The sequence below is a fragment of the Ictalurus punctatus genome, chromosome 15 (genome assembly GCF_001660625.3).
Source record: "Ictalurus punctatus breed USDA103 chromosome 15, Coco_2.0, whole genome shotgun sequence".
NCBI lineage: Eukaryota > Metazoa > Chordata > Actinopteri > Siluriformes > Ictaluridae > Ictalurus > Ictalurus punctatus.
Genome location: NC_030430.2, coordinates 25,152,727 through 25,172,771, shown reverse-complemented (window position 1 = coordinate 25,172,771; position 20,045 = coordinate 25,152,727). Strand labels below are relative to the sequence as shown.

Below are 20,045 nucleotides of genomic sequence, written 5' to 3'. Positions count from 1 at the left end.
TAGCGTGCTAAAAACAGCAACAAAAACCAACAGTAGTATGCAAAAACAAAAAAATCAAACTGCTACGCATACTACCCTACTAACTAGTACGTGGAAACAGAACATCACCCCAGGACTCATACTATTCACCTTTCCTGTTTAGTATGAGAGAGAGAGATGAGAGAGAAAGAAAAAGAGAGAGAGAGAGAGAGAGAGAGAGAGAGAGAGAGAGAGAGAGAGAGAGAGAAAGAAACAGCGAGAGAGAGAGAGAGAGAGCGCGCGCACGCGGGTTCGGACGTCGGTTGCCGATCTTTCCATGAGCTCACACGCGCCCGAGCGGGTTGGGGGTGGGGGGGCGCTTTGGGAGTTAGTGACGCGCGGACCACGTGACCGGCTTACGTCTGTACGTACGTACGCACGTACGTAGTTTCTTTTCCCTTCTTTCAAGCACCAGCGATAGGAATAAACGCGACAGAGAAAAAGGGGGTGTTTTTTTGTGTATGTGTGTGTGTGTGTCGGTCGGTCCAACATCTCCAGTTCTTCAGTCACGCAGAGATCTCTCACCCGCGGTCCACTTCCGGCCCTCCGGGACACGCGCACCACCTTATTTATTTACGTTTACGCTTTTATTGTTGAGTTCAGCTTGAAGGGGTCACCTGCATTTGAAAATCGAGAGCGCGCGCGGTAGGTAAGTTTGTGTTTCAGTGTTTATGTTGTCTCTCGTGTGTGTGTTTGTGTGTGTGTGTGTGTGTGTGTGTGGCGCAGAGTTGTGTATGCGCCTGTTTTGGCTGTAGTGTGGTTCAGTGCAGGGAGTGTGTGGTGGAAAATGGCGACAGGAGGTGTGTGTGTGTGTGTGTGTGTGTGTATGGGGGGTATAAACCAGATTTTTGGGGTCTGGGTTTGTTTTTGTATGCACACACACTACACACACACTACACACACACTACACACACACTACACACACACTACACACACACACAACTAACCCAGTGTGTCTCATTATTGCTCCATGTGAGAAGTGTATATTATAAATGATATATTTACACGTGTGTATATAATAATGTATATCTCATTAATGATGTAAAACCTGCTCAAACTGATCATTCTTCCAGTAATGACTCCATTTCTCCTGCTTTGATGCTTGGCCATGATGAGAATTTTAAATACAGCAACAATAATAGTAATAATGCATTAATATGAATCATGGGATATCATTTCGCTCTCACGTGCCCCTGGCCAGGAGTTGCACGCTCACACGTTCTCGCACCTATTCTTTATAGATCCTTTTAAAATCCTGCGTTAAAAGTGAGAGCCCTGGGACGAGTCCTCGAGTTCGGCCTCACAATCAAACCCGTGTTTGTTTCACCTCCCTAATATGCAAAGCGTTAAATGAAGGGTAGGCCGTGAGATGGTGTGTGCGAGTACTGGGAATACAGCCAGTCCGCACACACACGCTCGCACGCACGCACGCACGCTCATCACGCTGTTTTCAATACGTCAATAGGAAGTCGCTCACCTGCGTTACTGTGCGTTTTAGATTTTTACACCAAGTAAGGAATTAAACACAGCACGGCATGCTGCGATAGGAAAATAATCAAGGGCAGGGTGGCGCGATCGAACTCGTACACCGTAACGCCGTCTGCGACGTCGTCGGGTTGTATTCCTTTTACACCGCACCAATTCGCCAACCGTTACAACCTTAAAAAAACAAACAAACAAACATATACAACATGTCGTGGTTTTTATCCGTTTATAGTTGCATGGCCCGTGAAGCGAGTTAGTTCCCGTTCACACTCGCGTCATAGCAGCTATAAACTCACGTTCCGTCACCGGTTACAGCTTTAACGCCGACACTGGAGACTCCTTCCGTTAATTGTTAAACCTCTGCTTGGAGAACGCTTCACCGTATCGACGACTCCACACGTTCGTGGAGCGTCCGCCGTACCCGCGGACGAGCCGTTGCCGTAGAGATGATGAGCGGGTATGAGAACGAGCCGCCGTTCGGGGAAAACGAATCAACACCTTCTGACCAATCAGATTTGAGAGTTCAGCATCACTTTAATTAATTAATCAATCAATCAATCAATCAATCATTTAAGAGACAGGCTCCGTGTATGCGACGTCAAACCGGTCGACTTTGCTCTTATGCGCACGTTGTTCCTGTAAAGATTTAACGTGTTGAAAGTCATAACGTCGAATCCTACTGGTGGAGGAACGACGTCTGGGCCTCGATTATTCACACACGTTGTTGATGTCACATCGTTCCAACCACAGATATCCAGACGTGTTTCGGGCTGCCGTGTTGCGCAACGGCGTGCGTGATATAAAAGTCACGCTAATGTCGGGAATCTGATTGCAGGACGGGTTCTGCGTAAACAGGATATGATGATTTTTTGTTTTATTTTCTTTTGTTCTTCACTGGTCTTTGTTTTTGTTGGACTCGTTGTTCTTTCCACAGTTCAGGGTAGGCGAGTGCAAATCTACAAACAATCCCCAAACAAGAACCTTCCTACCGATCTAACGAGCGAGCGAGGAGGGCTCGGCGGCGCTAAAATCAGGACGGGCCCCTGTGCCGAGTCTCTGGCGTTGCACTGCTTCGCTGGGTAAGAGACTGTGATGTCAGCCATTTTAGGTCGGACAGCACAGCGCATGGTGTGCCGCCATTTTTTTTTTTTCCCCTCCTCTCATCCTCCTTTCTCTCCAAAACTGAGGTTTAACACCGTAGGCGCTGGGAAGAGCAGATTCTCAGCCAAGGCAGCGGCTTGAGAATGATGGTCCGATGTTAATCAGGACCTTTGAACCGGCCCGAACGACATCGCTGACACTCTTCTGGGAGCTTTTTACGCCACTGCGCTCGCTCATTGAAAAGCAAATGAAGCCATCAATGAAAGGCTTCTGGCGCACACTGAAACAGGGCCATGTTGTTCTGGCTGCTGCTTCTGTTTCCTCCAAAAGAGGTGATAGATATAACTGAAGGGAATATGTAGTTTTTACCCAGGTGTGCTCAGAAAGATGAAATCATGGAATGAAGCAACACGGTCCCGCTCAAGCACGCGGACCCGGTTCGGGCCGGCGCGCGAAAACCGTGAGGCGCTTAAACAGGGCGACGACGAGTTCGCAGGCGAGCACGAGCACAGCCACACCTCAGAGACATGGACACCACGCTGAAATAGGAGCGGGGACTGGACTCTCCGCTCACAGGAGCGTGAGGAAAAAACAAGCCAGCGAGAGCCAGGAACGTAATGGGGTGTGTGTGTGAGAGAGAGAGAGAGAGAGAGAGAGAGAGAGAGAGAGAGACGAAGAGAAACGGGAGAGGGAGAGTATGGGGGGTTGAGGGTGGCCCGTTGCCATAGGGACAGTAACACACCAGTGGCGTAGTCGACCTGTCTCCCTGCAGACTGGGCCGAACTTGTTGAGGAAAGAGCGAAGGTTGGGGGAAGGGAACGAGTCAGGCTTCTTTTTTTTTTTTTTTCTTTGAGGGGGGTGCGTCTTTACAAACTCGGTGGAACGGACCCATGAACACACACACACACACACACACACACACACACTGTTGGACAACCTCAAACCTGTCTATCCATCTGTCCATCTGGAGATCCCTGATGAACACTTTCTAAAATAGATCAGCGGGGTTACGGAGGGGACAGAGTCACGTGGCTCGAGTCAGCGAGGCGCTTCGGAGACGTGACGGGGCCTATACGGGGACACGAAACAAAATTCTCACGTCGTGGTTTTCCTCGCCATTTCAACGGGACGTAGCGCAGAAATGGCGAACGCTGAGGTTTCACTCAGGTGGCCTGTCTACTGGGGGGAGGCGTGATACGGCACGATACGATACGATACGATATATATGAAGTTATGAGACGTGATATGATCGGTCTCGGTGTGTTGAGAAAAATGGCGACGTTGACGAGTAGCCATGGGGGCGAACTACGAGGCGGGGCCGGTTTTGTTTTGACGTCGGTTTGCGCTCGAACACGAGCGATCGTGGTTTCCCGACAGACCCGCGCGTCGCGGAGGAACCGCGGTTTCTGAGCTGATGAACATCTGGAATTTCCACAACCGGCGTCCGATGTTTCGTCCGCCGTTCACCGGCGAGTGTCTACGGTCGATCCGTTAAACAAGCAGCGTGGTTCTCAGGTTGGCTGCTGGCCGAACGGACCGAGGCGGAACATTCCAGAGGCTTCGCTCTGTGCCAGAGAAGAGGAGGAGGAGGAGGAGGAGGAGAAAGCGGGGAGAAGAAGGAGGGAGGGAGTGACAGAGACAGAAAAGAGAGCGAGAGAGAGAGAGAGAATGACCGTGAGATTGTTTGACTGGGGGTGGGTGTGGTGGGGGATTTTGATGGGAGGGGAGGAGGGGTATCAGGGCTGAAAATTCCTTACAGAAACACCTCAGCGCTTCCTCTGCCCGGTGACAGTTAACAACCCCCGCCAACACACACACACACACACACACACACACTCCGGTTCACCCCAGCCTGAGCCGATCCGCCCAACCCCCCACTTCTCACTCCCTCGTTCCTCCTCCCTCAGGGCTCAACCCACGTGATCGACGGTAGGCTCTGCCCACTTCGCAACCCCCTTTTGTGTCTGTCATGTGACCCTGCAGGCTCGGCGAGGCCGTGCCCCGTCATGCAGAACTGAGTGGCAGCGAAGCCCAAACCAGAGGGCATTTCCATCTCCCGGGTTCTGGAGAGGAAAGGAAGAGAGGTGGAGAAAGAATAAAGCTGGTCCGGTTCCATCGCGGCGGATCCTGGCTTCCCTCGTCGGCTTCTTAAGCCGCCGGGATTGCAACCCGACCGAAAGAGGATCAAAGCACTCTGTGAGCGAAGAATAAAAATACACCACCGGGTTGTTTTCGAGGCCTCGGATGATCTCGCTGTGGTCACATGATCGTCCACGATCCATTTCTTGCTCTATTCCTCGTCCGTGTTGTCGTGACCTCGCGTTGAACGAACACGCCGATACGCTTTCGCCGTCATCGCCGTCTACCGCGTCCGTAGCGAACACGTTTACGACGTCTGAAAGATTTCCTCTTGGCGAGGATGAATTAGTCTGAGTGCAGATGGATTCTGCCGATTAGCGTTTTTTAAAAATGTCTCGCTACAGTATACACGGCGGTCAAAGTGTTCAGACGTGGTAAATGAGAGAAGTAGTTCCGGCGACTTCACACTTTCCCGGAGGTTTTGTCGTATCCGTACGCCGTCAGAGCCACACGACTACGCCGGTAACGTCTCGTTCCTTTATATTAAACTAACTCGAGTGAATAATATTTGCGCAGACTCGACTCGTATCGTACGTTTGGCGGCAGACGGAAATTCCACACGCGTCTTTGTTCGGTCCGGGGCGTCTTTTTGGGCTGGATTTCAAATAACGAACCCGTTTACTGCGGTTCCCTTGACTACGCCGTGCCGAACCTCAACCATATTTACACCGATCTTTCTGCTTTTCTAAACGTAAATGTTGTTGAGTAACTATTTATCAGTTCTTAATGTTAACGAGCTAATATTTTTTTTAAATGTTCTACTCTGCTAAATATGTCTTCTTTCTTGTCAATGAAAAGTACCCGTAAAGTTCCGGAGGAAGTCGGAGCGACCGCGTGTTGAAGCGCGTGACGGATTTACTCAACAGCCAATAGCGTTTAAGACGTGATGCACGATAAACGAACCATGTTTGCGTCCAATGAGCTGCCACTGTAAAACAAGACACGCCCCCAGAGGCGGGACATACATTGTCTAAAGTGTAGGTTTGAGGCTACAATTTTTCCCAAAATTGACAAAATATAAAATTAACACGAATGTATCCAATATATATATATATATATATATATATATATATATATATATATATATATATATATATATATATATATATATATATATATATATATATATATATATTTCTGGATATAGTGTCGTACATCGACTCTGATTTCAGGGGCACTTGTGAAAGACGGATTTGTTTCTGCAGGCTTTTGCTTAGCGCCGACTTTAAGCAGGTGAACTTTGACCTGTGAGTTTGTGGCCTCGTTCCCGTGAGCCGATAGAAGACAACTCGGGGTATCAAAACTTTTCCTGTTGTTTTTTTTTAAAGCTAGAAAAATGTTCATGTATAGCTAGCGGACGGTATCACGCGATCCGTTAATCCACGTGCTAACAAAAAAAAAAAAAAAAAGCTCTGACTGTTCCCGAGTGCGTGAAACTCAGATGAGTTAACTGTATGCAAAAATGAGCAACGTGCTTTTTTTGCGTTTATGAAAAACGAGCGTTTTGCATTTCTGCATCCGTGTTTGGAGAGAAGCCCGTTTAACGTTTCAGGCTAATCACGTGACGCTGTTCCACCGCACCCTATGACTCGACTCCTCGCTTTTTTAGGGGCTTTCCCCTGTGGATAGTACCTGGTACTTTTATTAGTACCACGTCGGTCGAGGTTCCAAGCGAGCCGAGCCGATACTAAACGCGCGCTGAGGGAGTAGGGACTTCTCCTTAACGAGTGGTTCTGAATCTAACTCGGTCACGTCGAGCACTGCGTAGGTTCTACGACGCCGTTATTTTACATCCTCCTTCGTAGGTTCCGTGTTCAGGGAACAGGAAAAGGGGCTTGGAATGCGGCCTGAGCGTGCGTTTGTACAGGGCTTCCGTAATACAGCGTTATCCCTGCGTGAAGGCGAGCTCGCTAAAGTAAAGCGAGCCGAATCGAGCCGTACCACACCGAGACTTTTAAAAAAAATCTATTGAGTACTCGGTGTTCCCATTTGGGCAAGCTTGTTTGATTTATTGTTTTATTTTAATACTGTACCGGTGCTCAGATCTACACGTAGGCCAGCTGATCAACACTAAATTATCATGAATATGGGCATGCACTTATGTTCATCTAGTAGTGTGTGTGTGTGTGTGTGTGTGTGTGTGTGTGTGTGTGTGTGTGTGTGTGTGTGTGTGTGTATATATATATATATATATATATATATATATATATATATATATATATATAATATTATATAATTTATATATATATATATAAAATATATATATATAATATATATAAAATATATATATATATAAAATATATATAAAATATATATATATATAATATATATAAAATATATATATATATAATATATATAAAATATATATATATATAATATATATAAAATATATATATAATATATATAAAATATATAAATAAAATATATAATATATATATAAAATATATAAATAAAATATATAATATATATATAAAATATATAATATATATAAAATATATATATATATATATATATATATATATATATATATATATATATATATATATATATATATATATATATATATATATATATATATATATATATATATATATATATATTCTAATCTTATAAATCCAAAAATTTCTGCAGGTTGTCGTTAAAAGCTTGTTCTCTCTCTGCTAGGAATTTTTGCGTTAGTAATATTGATTTTTCTCTTTTTTCCAAGTCTTTTTTTTTTTTTTGTAATCTTATGTAGGATACGTAGCACCTCCGAGGACTTGACCAGCTTCCAATTGAATGAATTAGCCATAAGCGTTATACGAGCAGACGGTGCTCTGGGCGTTTAGACTTACGCTGCGTCTAAATCACAATTTATAAATAAGAATCCGATATCGTAGACCGTCGTAATCGGATGCGTCCGGAGGTAAACCGGCGAAGTGTTAGCGGACTACTTTGTACTTGGATACCGATTAAAAGCTTTTAAATCCGAGTCTGAGCTAATGCCACGAACTGCTTCCTTTCGGTTATTAACGTGCACCGCAGACACTCGCGTAACAGCTGGGATAATCTCTGGATAACACTAGAGATGGCACTGATATTGGAATCAAACGGGTACCAGCCAAATCACCAAATATTTCGGATTTCGGAGAAAACAGACCCTCTTAACATATGGCAGAGATTGGAATTATTGTAAATAGTTTAATTTTGGAGTACTTCAGTGTAAATAAATAAATAAATAAATAAATAAATAAAATTTGATTATATGTGAAATATGGGTTCGGTGAGAAACTTCCAGAGAAACAGTCCTGTTGGATTACCAAATAAATAAATAAATAAATAAATAAATAAAAACGTGTGGGGAAAATTGCGTTTAATGTAGCTTTTTATGTAATGTCTACAAAAATAAAATTTACACTGAAAACATTCTACCTTTTTGGAAAGATTCAGTAAAAAAAATGTAACATCAACTCAACAGATTTAAAAAAAAAAAAAAAAAAAAATCAGTATATATTAAAAAAAAATCAAAGCTGATTATTTTCTTAGACGTTAAATCAGCGTACTCCTCTCGGTTATTCATGTATACGTACAAAAGTGAAACATCGTAGAAACGTCTTCAAGTGTCGTGATATGATATTTTGGTCATATTCGCCCACCCCTACGGCGTCCTCACTGAGCATCTGATTTCAAAATCGGCACCGACTTTATTAACGTCAGTCACGTCGAACACCGAGGTTCACACGGCTATTGTACCTTTTATTAAAAGGGTCATCCTCCCCGTTCCATCGGATAGAAATTCAAGCTCCTCTGTACAACTTGGCGCTCGGTCGGATTATTAACGGAATATTAGTCTGCATGTAAACATGCCCGCTGTCGTCTGGACGTATTCGTGTTTATTGTTTTTGCGCTTCGTCCATTACCGTTAGCCTCGGGTCTTCCGGAAACCGTACGGACTATTTAGGCTCTTCGTCTCTTTGCACTTTTTTCTAACTTGCTTCACTCTACTAAATATCTCCGTGGAATTGTGACCGCCCAGGCTAATCTAGTACAAAGAACTTGGGCTGAATTAAACAGGAGCACACTTTGTTTTGAATCGCTTTATTTATTATTACGTGTCTGAAAGACGCGCCAAAGAAACGAAGCTTCCTGAATGTCCTTTTCAGCTTATTTTCAAACTCAAATTAGTCAAGTGCAAGCTCTTCAGACATTGTGCTGGAGTGATTAGCGAGATGCAGTCCCTTTTTAGGTCCCCGCTTTGTATTGGGAAAGTGGTAACAATGAGAAGGAGGAGGAGGGGAACTGGCTGGTTGCAAGCACTCGAAAAAAAACTCAACAAGAGGCCATAAAAGGTTCTTTGAAACTCTGGCAGACGTAAAAGTAACCCTCGATTGCTTTCTAGCCCTGAATAGCATGACACCGGGTTCTGCAGTCTCTGTGTCTCTTGAGAGTTATCTCTAAGACTGCATTGTGATGCACAAGTCCAATACTTATGTACGACACGCGTTATACGTAAAGCCTGACGTATATCTGATTCCCGCGTTCCTCCAATAGAACCCTTTTGCCAGTGGAGTCACTGGAGCTGTAGAAAAGAAACAATTCTGTCGTTTCCGATGTTTGCGTTTTACTTTGGAAATGGAGCCGTGACCGACCGCGTCCTCGTTCCGTCATGGTCCGAGGACTTCCCGAGGAGTTCTTGCGGTCAAGACCGCCTGGTTTCAGTAGCCACCCTAACGTGTAGTGTCTTTTAAAACGTCGTCTTCAGAACGAACAAAAAATAACCAGGTATCAGATGCGTGTCGGATTTAGAACCTCGTTTGAACGTGGCCCATATCGACCGTGGAGAAGATCCGATCTGAGAGATTGTTTGGCAGTGTAAACGCAGCAGTGCTCATGGCACCTCTTTGATGATGTTAGGAAGAATTTATCACAGGGGTCTTTACTTATAGTTGCTTTTTTTGTTGTTCTTTACAGGCCAGTTTTGTGATGCCTTAAACACAATCCCGACGTGCCCATAAAAGAGGAGGAGTACTCGTCGTGGGCTGACGGTCATGTTCCAGACCAGCGTCCTCTCCATGGACAGATTATAAGCGTGGACTCTTGGTCATATAGAGGTATTTTGGTGGAACTATCATATCAAGAGCCATGGCTAGCAAGAGGAAGTCCACGATTCCCTGCATGATTCCTGTAAAAACCATGCATCTACAGGATGATCTTGAGCAGGGTAGACTCTCTCCTGCGGTTAAGGAAAGCAGTTTCTCCCACAAGGTAGAGGCAAGTGAAAAGGCCTTCCATAGTTTGTGTGAATTGTCAGGGCAGGACGCAAGTAATGCCCAAAAAGATAACGGCACTTACACCTGCAGGCCGTGTAATTTCGAAACCCATGACCTGAACCTCTTCCTCGATCACGTCTACAGCGGGCATCCAGAGTTCCGCGCCGACCCGAGCTTTTTCTGCGTGGACTGCGGAGTGAGTGCGGCAAAATTTGAAGGTCTTGCCTTGCACAATGCCCGCGTGCACCCCAGTACTGTCACCACTACGCTACAGCTAAAGAGGAAGGATCGGAAGGTCACCGTGGAGCAGATGATCATCGCCGCTCCTGGTGAAATAACTATCTTCAAGGAATCGGAGATCTCCATCACAAAGACGCCCATTATGAAAATGCTCAAGGGGAAATCGGAGCCCAAGAGGATCGTGGTTTCTCACCCTGCCGCAGATGAATCCACAACCGTGAAGCAAGCCGAGATGGCCGATTCCCCGGCGGTTACGGTCACTCACGTTCCTACAATCGTACACAATGACGCAGCAAGCAAAGTCACCTTGCCGTCAGCGATACAGATAGTCAATGGTTCCGGAGCCCTTCCAATGCTTAAGACGGCCATCACGCAAGTCGTGTCCGTCGTCCAGAACAGAAGCGTCCACCAGCAGTCGTCTTCGGCTTCTTTATCCACTTCATCCTCTTCGAATTCTTCCTCGTCAAGCTCCAAAAACCTACCAAAGGTGATGATTCCTCTGAGCAGCATTCCCACCTACAATGCATCCATGGATACCAGCAGCTTCCTGAAAACGTCCTTCAGCAAGTTTCCGTACCCGACCAAGGCAGAGTTGTGCTATCTCACCGTAGTTACCAAGTACCCAGAGGAGCAGATCAAAATCTGGTTTACAGCACAGAGGCTTAAGCAAGGAATTAGCTGGTCACCAGAGGAGATCGAGGACGCCCGCCGGAAGATGTTTAACACAATCATACAGACAGCACCCCCTGCTGGTCAGCAGCGGCAGACTCAGCATAGCACCTCTCAGCAAACCATTACAGTCCTACCGGCCTCACTGGGTACATCCAGCATCCCTCACATTCTACAAGGCAGCCTGGTTGGCCAAGGAGGCGTGATCGTCACACAGCCCATGCTCTCTAATGGGATACAGGTCAGCAGTGCTCCCGTTGCCCTGGCTGTAACACCCAAGCCCCAAGCTGCCACCAAGCCCATGATGCAGGCCAAGCCTGCTGCTGCCCTGGTGGCTGATAAGGGGCTAAACATGGTGGTGGGCAGTGTTGGAAGCAGCAATAGTGGAATCAACACCATCAGTAGCAGCAACAGCAGCACAAGCAGTATTATTAGTAGTGTTAGCACAAACAGCTGTAGCATGAGTAATCACACCAGCGTGATTAGCATGGGTGTCAGCAGCAATGGTAAAATGAAAAGCAACAGTAAGCTCAGCACATCTAGCACTAATGGCAGAAGCAGTACACCTAGCAACAATAACGGAAGAATGGTTAACGAGAACAAAAACAGCACTAATGTTAAGACTACCGTAGCAAAAAGTAGCGCCGATATTAAAGACAGCACTGATACTAAAGGAAACACTAACGAGAGCAAAAGCAGCCGAAGCAATAGTCCCAACGTTACAGCCAGCTCCAGTCCGACTCCCACGACCACCAGTGACGGCACCCCGAGTAAGTCAGAATCACCAGCATCTGCTAACTCGCGCACTCTCCCTTCCGCCAGCTTCCTGGATCCCAGCTTTTATAAAGCCAAAAAGTCCCAGGAACAGCTATCTGCCTTAAAGGAGAGCTTCCTCATTAGCCAGTTTCCCAGTCAAGAGGAGGTGGACAGGCTCATAAGTCTGACTGGTCTGACGGTCCGTGAGGTACGGAAGTGGTTCAGTGACCGTCGCTACCACTTTCGCAATCACAAGGGCTCAAAATTGAGCACTGGTGGTCAGACATCAACAGCCACTAGTTCTTCTGCCTACAGTGCCTCTGCAGACAGTGCAGACAATGCTGCATTATTGGAAAGGCCTAGAACCCCTCAACAGGTACCTCTGAGTCCTTCAAGGCAACAGCAAACGACGCCGCCGACGCCTACCCGACGTCAACCTCGGCCCCCGTCCCCAGACTTCACAGCAATACGGTACAAAGAAAGGGAGCCCCACCAGGTCCGTGCCCTCGAGGCAAGCTTTGCCCAGGATTCCGATCCGTCCGAGGAAGAGGTGGACAGGTTAAGGGCAGAAACCAAGATGACTCGACGCGAGATCCACGGCTGGTTTTCCGAGCGGCGGAGGAGAGTGGCGGCCGAAAAGAAGAAGGAGGAGTTAGAACGTGCGGAGAGGGAGGAAGAAGAAGAGGAGGCTCAGGAAGAAGTGGAGGGTGAAAAGGATAAAACCGAGACCGCAGAAGAAAAACAAGACGACGAGGAATCATCGGAAACGAACCAGCAGACCAAGGAGGATACGTCTGGAACGGCACCAAAGGTCAACCCGATAAAGATCAATCTCAAAATGCTGAAAGTCACCGAAGCCAACGGAAAAGGTGAAACGGAAGGAAGTCCGCAACCAGAGATGGCTAAAGTGCCTTCTCCTGTCTCTCAGACATCCACACCACCACTGTCCCAAACACCAAATCGAGGAAAGAAGACACCAGAGCAGCTGCATCTACTTAAACAAGCCTTCGCTCGCACCCACTGGCCCAGCAGCCCTCAGTACAACGAGTTAATCACCAAAACTGGACTGCCACGCCCAGAGGTGGTGCGCTGGTTTGGGGACTGTCGCTACGTCCTAAAGAACGGCCAGCTCAAGTGGCTCGAGAACTATCAGTCGATTGTAGAAGACGAGGATTTCCAGAAAGGCGACATCGCTGTCCTTCAGGAACATTTGAATGTCTATGGAAATCTGGTGGAGGACCTGGTGGAGGAGCTAGTCAAGTCCAGTGGGTTGAGTGAGGAACTGGTCAGGAAATGGTTCGCAAAACAAACAAAAGCACACGAACTGTCCGAGGACAGGAAGTCTGAGGACATGGAACCTTCCTCCTACACGACCAAAGGCAATGCTGCCTTGAAATCGCCTCAACAGGACGAAGAAGACGTGAAAGGGGAACCGATGGAGCTGACGGTGACGGACCTCAGTATAGATCAGACCACCAAGACAACTGGAGAAGACATGTCTACCAGCGACGAGCCAGGTGAGCGGGGGTTTTCTCCATGTTGAAATGACGGCTATCGCAATTATTCATGACGCAAACCCGAATTCCTTAATCAAGACTTAACCATATTTTAGTATCTTCACAGGCGCAGCTCAAAAAAGGTCGAACATGGTGGAAAAGTTCGTTTCTTTCCATGATTTAATCCAAAAAGTGGAACTTTCATAGATTCTAGATTCATTACACAAAGTGAAATATTTCGAGCCTGGTCTCGTTTCAACCTCGATGATTACGGCTCACGGACATCGAACGTCCAGTGTCTCAAAAATATCGGAATAAAGAATTTATAATACACGAACGTCGACCTGAAGACTCGAATCACATGATTAACTCAAAACACCTGCAAGAAATGTTTTTTTTATTATTGTTTCTTTTATAAATATTAAGATCTGTAATGCAACCGCTGGCAGTTTGTGAGTAAAACTACACCTAGTCTGGATGCATGTCGTGCGTCATAGAAAAGCCTTCGAGTATCGCGATGATATTTTGGTCGTATCGCTCCACCCCTAACCTCACAGCTGTTGTAGTCGGTAATAAGAATTTAGATGGTTCGATTACATCTCGTGCGTTCATTTTTCAGAGTGTGACGAGTGAAGCGGCAGCGTGCGGGACCACGAGCGAGCGAGAGAGAGACACGTCTCGCTGTAGGATGTCCACCACAGGAGGCCTTTTACTGGAGATTTGTGAAGAATCCAGCACTCGACATCCTCCGGTTTTGTTTTAACCCCACCCCCACCCCACCCACCCAAAAAAAAAAGTGTCACTGGACAAATTCTTTTTTTTTTTTTTTATATATAAAGAGCGAGAGGAACATTTCAGCTCCGAAGAGAGAGAGAGAGACATACATGATAGACTGTATGGATGTTCGTAGAAGTCGTCCAGGACCCGTGTAGGTTTGAGGTACAGGAAAAGATTCATACTGCACAGCTCTCCATGAGCTCTTTTTAAAAAGCAAAGGAAAGAAAGAAAAGAAAAAAAAAAGTCCACGAACGACGGATAAACGTCTAGGCGTGTCATGTTCCGTAGTTCAAGCATCACCTTGCCTTTGTGTACATTTTTTTTTCCTGACCGCAGTAATAAAAATACAAAAAAAAAAAAATAAAAAAAAAAATACACCATGAAGAAGAAAGAAAAAAAAAATTCATTATTGTTTAAAGTGTTTCAGCGTTATGAATACTCTTTAGGATTGTTGTATAATTTTTACAGATATTTGCAGAATAAATACATTTAAAAACTCTGCATGTAACGTGTGGTGGGTTTGTTTGTTTTTGTTTTTTTAAAAAAAATGGTACATTAAGCACAAAAGCAGTCATTGTTGAATACTTTATTTAATTATTTAATCAGGCTTGAATATGTTCCATATGAAAGGCAAAATTAAAATGCAATACCCCTCCGTTCCCTTTCTCAATATAGCATAGGCACATTACAGAAAAGAAGGCTTCGTTTTGTAAATAAGAGCATCGTAACAAAATGTCTGAAATGAAGCGTACATGTCCGTCTGTCGTTAATGTATAAATATGTATATATATGTACACACTCTCTCACACAACGCACACGCAAGGGAAAAGCGAGAGAGAGCTAGCGAGGGAGAGGGAAGCAGGAAGAGATTTACACAGCGCAGAGTTTTATCAAAAACAAGATGGCGACTCGGGCGCTCGGGCAGGAAGCGCACGTTTCGTCTGGAATTGGGGATTGTGTGAGCGCTTGGAGAGATGGAATCCAGAACTCCAAACATAAAACATGGCTGGAACAAATGTGAAATTTTACATTATTATTATTATTAATATTACGCACTTCCTGTTTTCTGACCGCTCCAAAACAAACGTATATGATCACAGCTCCGCCCCCTTCCTGCTTCTTTCTAATTAAGAAGGAATGGTCAGTAGTGCCGCGTTCAATCGAAACGTATCCCATCGTTCCTAGCACTGTTGTTGCGTTAATAACGTTATTAATTCGGTCCTTGCTTTAGGATTCGGTCCTTGCTTTAAAAACACATGGCTCACTAAAAAAAATGCTTAAAGCGGCAATCAGCGTATTTTGCACTACGCGATCGTTCACAGTCCGGGCCAGAACCTTAACCGCTGAACTACAGCTGTCCAGAAACCAGGGAAAAAACACGTGTCCATACTAATTCTTAAAGAGTCCATGTTTATATTTTAGCGCCGGTTATGTCATCGATTAGTTACGTGGTCGTGGTTTAAAGGAGCAGTTCGTAATTATTCACAGCCCTCTAGCACCTGCGAGTCGAATCACACCTGAAATGATCCGAATTTAACGTTCCTTCAATTCAACAGACGACTAGTTGGTTTGGGGAAGAGGGTGGGAAGGGGCGGGGCTTATTTCTGGGCCAGAAAGCTCAACAGCATAGATCTAGAAACGCAGCATTTTGGAAAGTTCACCAGTCTGAAGAGCGTTTACGGTATGAAACGTAACGGCGAATCGGATCAGACGGGGATCGCTTTTAGACGCGAGCTGTCGCATCAGAAGTAGAAACGGACTCTCGTGAACGCAACAAACGAGTCGAATGGAAATAAAACACATTTTTTTAAAAAATACACAATGATTATTTAAAATAATAATAATAATAATAATAATAATAATAATAAACAGAGCTGAAATGATGGAACTTTTTCTTCGTCCAAAAAAACAAAACACGTCTAAACACGAAACGCGAGCAGATTGGCGAGCAACGAGGTTAACGTACAACATGGCACCGTTTCCTTTTTAGCGTTCTGGTCCCTCTTTCTTGTTTTTAAAAAGAGCAAAAATGATCCAACACTGATAACGTAACAAAAAGAAGGATGATAGGTCGATAAAATCAAGAAGAAGAAGAAAAAGAAAAAAAAACAATAAAAATATATATTAATTAAAAAGCCTCTGCCCGGTCCCGTTTTTCTGAAGCCTGCCAGAATCCAAGAAAAACAGGCCGGGGCTTCTTCCTGAGCTCCGTGCTTTACGGCTGCCTGGATTTCCGCTCGACTCGGGGGTGGGGGGCGGGGGGTTCGGAAAGAAAGAAAGAAAAACATGGTGATGACGTGCTGGGGGAAACGTGGACGCTTCAGTCTGTGAGAGGACGAAAGAGAGCACGAAAAAACGGGGGGGGGGGGAGCCAAGCCCTTGTGTTAAACACGCACGTTAATTAAAAAAGGGAAGAAAAGAAAAGAAAAGAAAAAAAAGAATCACATTATGGTAGTTAAAAATTTGCGTTTTAAATAATACAAACACGGGGAGAGAAGCTCTTTGAGAGCAGATCAGCTGCAGCTGTTCTCCGGTACACAGCAGAGCCGGAATAAATATAATATATTTATATATAGACCTATATATTTCTATATGCCAGAGAGAGAGAGAGAGAGAGAGAGAGAGAGAGAGAGAGAGAGAGATTGAAGGGATGGGAAAAAAATAAAAGTAGTTTTAAACACAATCCCGTCCCAGGTGTCGACGTTTCTTCAGTCCTTCGTGCTACTGAACATCCCGCGCATGCGCACGCCACTCAGACGGTGTCTCGTTACGCCGCATGACCCCCGTGCGTCCCTCCCACCGTCTTCATCTCACACAGTCTCCAGAGAGAGATATATATAGAGAGAGAGAGAGAGAGAGAGAGAGAGAGGTGGGAGTTCTGCCTGAAATGTAGGCCAAAAGCGCTGGCGACAACGTTTCCATAGAAACAGGTTTCACAGCAGTCCATGACATCATCAGCACTTGAGCCAGACCCTGGGTGGCCGTGTGTGTGTGTATGTATGTGTGTGTGCGCGTGTGTGTGTGTGTTTGGAGGGGGGGTGTGGTTGTTGGGGGTGGAGAGGCTACACACGATTGTCTCCGCCTACTCGGGCTCTTCGCATCAACCTGTAGGAGGGAGGAGAATCATCATCATCATCATCATCATCATCACCATCACAAAGTTTAATCAGCAGTAAGGAATAATAATTAAGGAATAAAACACGCAGTTATCGGAAAATAATCAGCAATCATTCATTAAAGAACGACACATCGTAGTATTTATCCGATTATAGTTACGTTTAGCTAGTCAGCTGTAGAACATCCATGAAACAAGTCACTTCCTGTTGTCACTTATGTTAACCTGCCCGGTGAATTCTGGACTCTGATTGGTCAGAAGGTGATGAGTTTTCTAGAGCAGCAGCTCTGACTGTAGCGCAGGTTTATATTAATGCGCTCGTTCTGATATGTTACCGTTTCCATAGCAACAGCTCGTTCAGAGGGACGTGTACGGCAGACGCTCGACGTAAACGGATGTCTAATCGTCGATATGGCGGCGTTTTCTGTAAGGAGATGTTTATTTGACGTTTACGGAAGGAGTCTCCAGTGCCGGAGGTTTAGCTGTAAGCTTTCTTTTCTTTGCGGTTTCTCGGTCACATGACGAGCGGCGATTTCTTTTTGTCTTATGAACGTAAAGAGAGAGAGGGCTGGTGAGGGAACGACGGTTTATAGCTGCTGTAACGCACGTGAGAACAGGGACTGACGTGTCGAATAAACACACACCTGGACCGGTTCTGTGGGTCCATGTGGTCCAGTAGCGCTTCCTGCGACACTCGGAAGTCGTCCAGCGGTGACTGGTATCGAGACTCGAACGATCCCTCGCGTCCCCGGTACCCCAGAGCCTGAGCCGGGGACGAGGGGAGAGGAGACATGGAGGACAGGGAGGACACACTGTCCCCTAAACGATCCCTCCCTGTCGTCATCACACCCATCGCTCCGAGGAACGGACTCAACGTCTCTCCGTTCTCGAGCTGGGGGGGAGGGGGGGGAGTGAGGGAGAGGGAGACAGAAAGAGAGAGAGAGAGAGAGGGAGAGAGAGGGAAAGAGAGGGAGAGAGAGGGAAAGAGAGAGGGAGGGAGAGAGAGAGGGAAAGAGAGGGAGAGAGAGAGGGAGGGAGAGAAAGAGAGAGGGAAGGAGAGAGAGAGGGAGGGAGAGACAGAGGGAGGGAGAGGGAGGGAGTGAGAGAGGGAGGGAGAGAGAGGGAGAGGGAGGGAGAGAGAGAGGAAAAGAGAGGGAGAGAGAGGGAAAGAGAGAGGGTGAGAAAGAGGGAGAGAGAATGAGAAAGAGAGAGGGAAAGAGAGAGGGAGGGAGAGAGAAAGAGGGAGAGAGAACGGGAGGGTGAGAAAGAGGGAGAGAGAGTGAGAAAGAGAGGGAGGGGCGAGGGCGAGAGAGACATGAATAGACGAGATTAAAAAATGAATAAACGTGAATGAAAGTTTATAAAGACAGGGACAAAACGGAGGAAGAAAAGAAGGATAGCTGGGAAAGAATAGACAGTCTGCATCTCATTATCTACATGTGTGTTTATTTATCCACAAATCATTCTGTCTGTCTCACTCTCTATGTATCTCTGTCTGTCTCACTCTGTGTCCGTCTCACTCTCTATGAATATGTCTGTCTCTCTAATTCTCTGTCTGTCTCTGCACGTCCATCAGTCCAATTCAGTGCATCTCTCACTCTCTACATATCTGTCTGTCTGTGTGTGTCAGTCTGTCTCACTCTCTGTCTGTCTCATTCTCAATGTATCTGCCCGTCTCACTCTCTGTCTGTCTCATTCTCGATGTATCTGCCCGTCTCACTCTCTGTCTGTCTCATTCTCGATGTATCTGCCCGTCTCACTCTCTGTCTCATTCTCGATGTATCTACCTGTCTCACTCTCTGTCTCATTCTCAATGTATCTGCCTGTCTCACTCTCTGTCTCATTCTCGATGTATCTACCTGTCTCACTCTGTCTGTCTCATTCTCAATGTATCTGCCTGTCTCACTCTCTGTCTCATTCTCGATGTATCTACCCGTCTCACTCTCTGTCTCATTCTTGATGTATCTACCTGTCTCACTCTCTGTCTGTCTCATTCTCGATGTATCTGCCTGTCTCACTCTCTGTGTATCTGTCTGTCTCTCCGTATCTGTCTCATTCTCTATGGATCTTTGTCTGTCTCACTCGCTACGACGCACACGTACAGAATTAGAGACAGACAGGTGGTGTGTATACGTCATTGCTGTGTGTGGTAGATAGATAGATAGATAGGTGTGTGTGTGTGTGTGTGTGTGTGTGTGTGTGTGTGTGTGTGTACACACTCACTCTGCCTCTGCTGACATCCACATGCACGAGCAGCGATGCTAACTCCAGATCCTCGTTATAGCTGTTCTTCAGCGGCACGGCCCTGTAGCCTACAGACGCACACACAGACGCACACACAGGCGCACACACAGGCGCACACACAGGCGCACACACAGGCGCACACACAGGCGCACACACAGGCGCACACACAGGCGCACACACAGGCGCACACACAGGCGCACACACAGGCGCACACACAGACGCACACACAGACGCACACACAGACGCACACACAGACGCACACACAGACGCACACACATGATGATAAAATGAAGAAGAAAAGGAAGTGCGGTAAGATGGAGGGAGCTCATGGCGGTGTGGTGTGCAGCAGCTCCTGCGTGATTCCCACCTGCTTTGAGGCAGCTGATGGGGAAGGTGGCCTGAGCCAGAAAGTTCTGGTCGTTGAACATGTCGATCTCGTACACCACGAAGCGCAGGAAGGAGAACGTGGGGTTACACACCGTGAAGCGGAACGGCTTCCGGGGCCACGTGGGGTTCAGACCGTTATCCGCTGCACGTGGAAAGACACGGGAACGTGTGTGTGAGTGAGAAACAAATCATAATGTAATACACACACACACACACACACACACACAGGAAGTTAAACTCCTCACCCTCAGAGTCAGTCTTCTGCTTGATGCAGTCGTATTCAGCTCCACAAACCTCGATCTCGATCAGAGGACACACGATGCCCCGCCCGTGCTTAGGTAAGTGTCGTGCACCCAACACCTAGAACGC

The 20,045-nt window shown here is 46.3% G+C and overlaps 2 protein-coding genes across 7 annotated transcripts in view; one reads left to right on the top strand and one right to left on the bottom strand.

Annotated features, from left to right (window-relative positions):
* The first annotated feature begins 356 nt into the window (after positions 1-356).
* zhx3b (zinc fingers and homeoboxes 3b) lies at positions 357-13,931 on the top strand. Of its 3 annotated transcripts, none has more exons than XM_053686451.1 (3): positions 357-663; positions 9,694-13,174; positions 13,773-13,931. In XM_053686451.1, exons 2-3 carry the CDS (start codon positions 9,865-9,867, stop codon positions 13,784-13,786), a joined length of 3,324 nt encoding a protein of 1,107 aa, XP_053542426.1. In that variant the 5' UTR covers positions 357-663; positions 9,694-9,864; the 3' UTR covers positions 13,787-13,931. The 3 variants fall into 3 exon arrangements, with proteins under 3 accessions (XP_053542426.1, XP_017342284.2, XP_053542427.1); XM_017486795.3 differs by having other exon boundaries at positions 357-667; XM_053686452.1 differs by lacking the exon at positions 357-663 and adding an exon at positions 4,438-4,800.
* Positions 13,932-14,501: 570 nt separating this feature from the next.
* plcg1 (phospholipase C, gamma 1) overlaps positions 14,502-20,045 on the bottom strand; it is a 58,325-nt gene continuing 52,781 nt past the window's right edge. For all 4 annotated transcript variants that reach the window (XM_017486793.3, XM_017486792.3, XM_053686450.1 and 1 more), the window contains 5 exons: positions 19,922-20,036; positions 19,657-19,818; positions 19,269-19,357; positions 17,690-17,937; positions 14,502-17,035 (listed from right to left, as the gene is read on the bottom strand). In XM_017486793.3, coding sequence (XP_017342282.1) covers positions 16,993-17,035; positions 17,690-17,937; positions 19,269-19,357; positions 19,657-19,818; positions 19,922-20,036 — 657 coding nt within the window. In that variant the 3' untranslated portion in view covers positions 14,502-16,992. The remainder of the gene's footprint in view (positions 17,036-17,689; positions 17,938-19,268; positions 19,358-19,656; positions 19,819-19,921; positions 20,037-20,045) is intronic.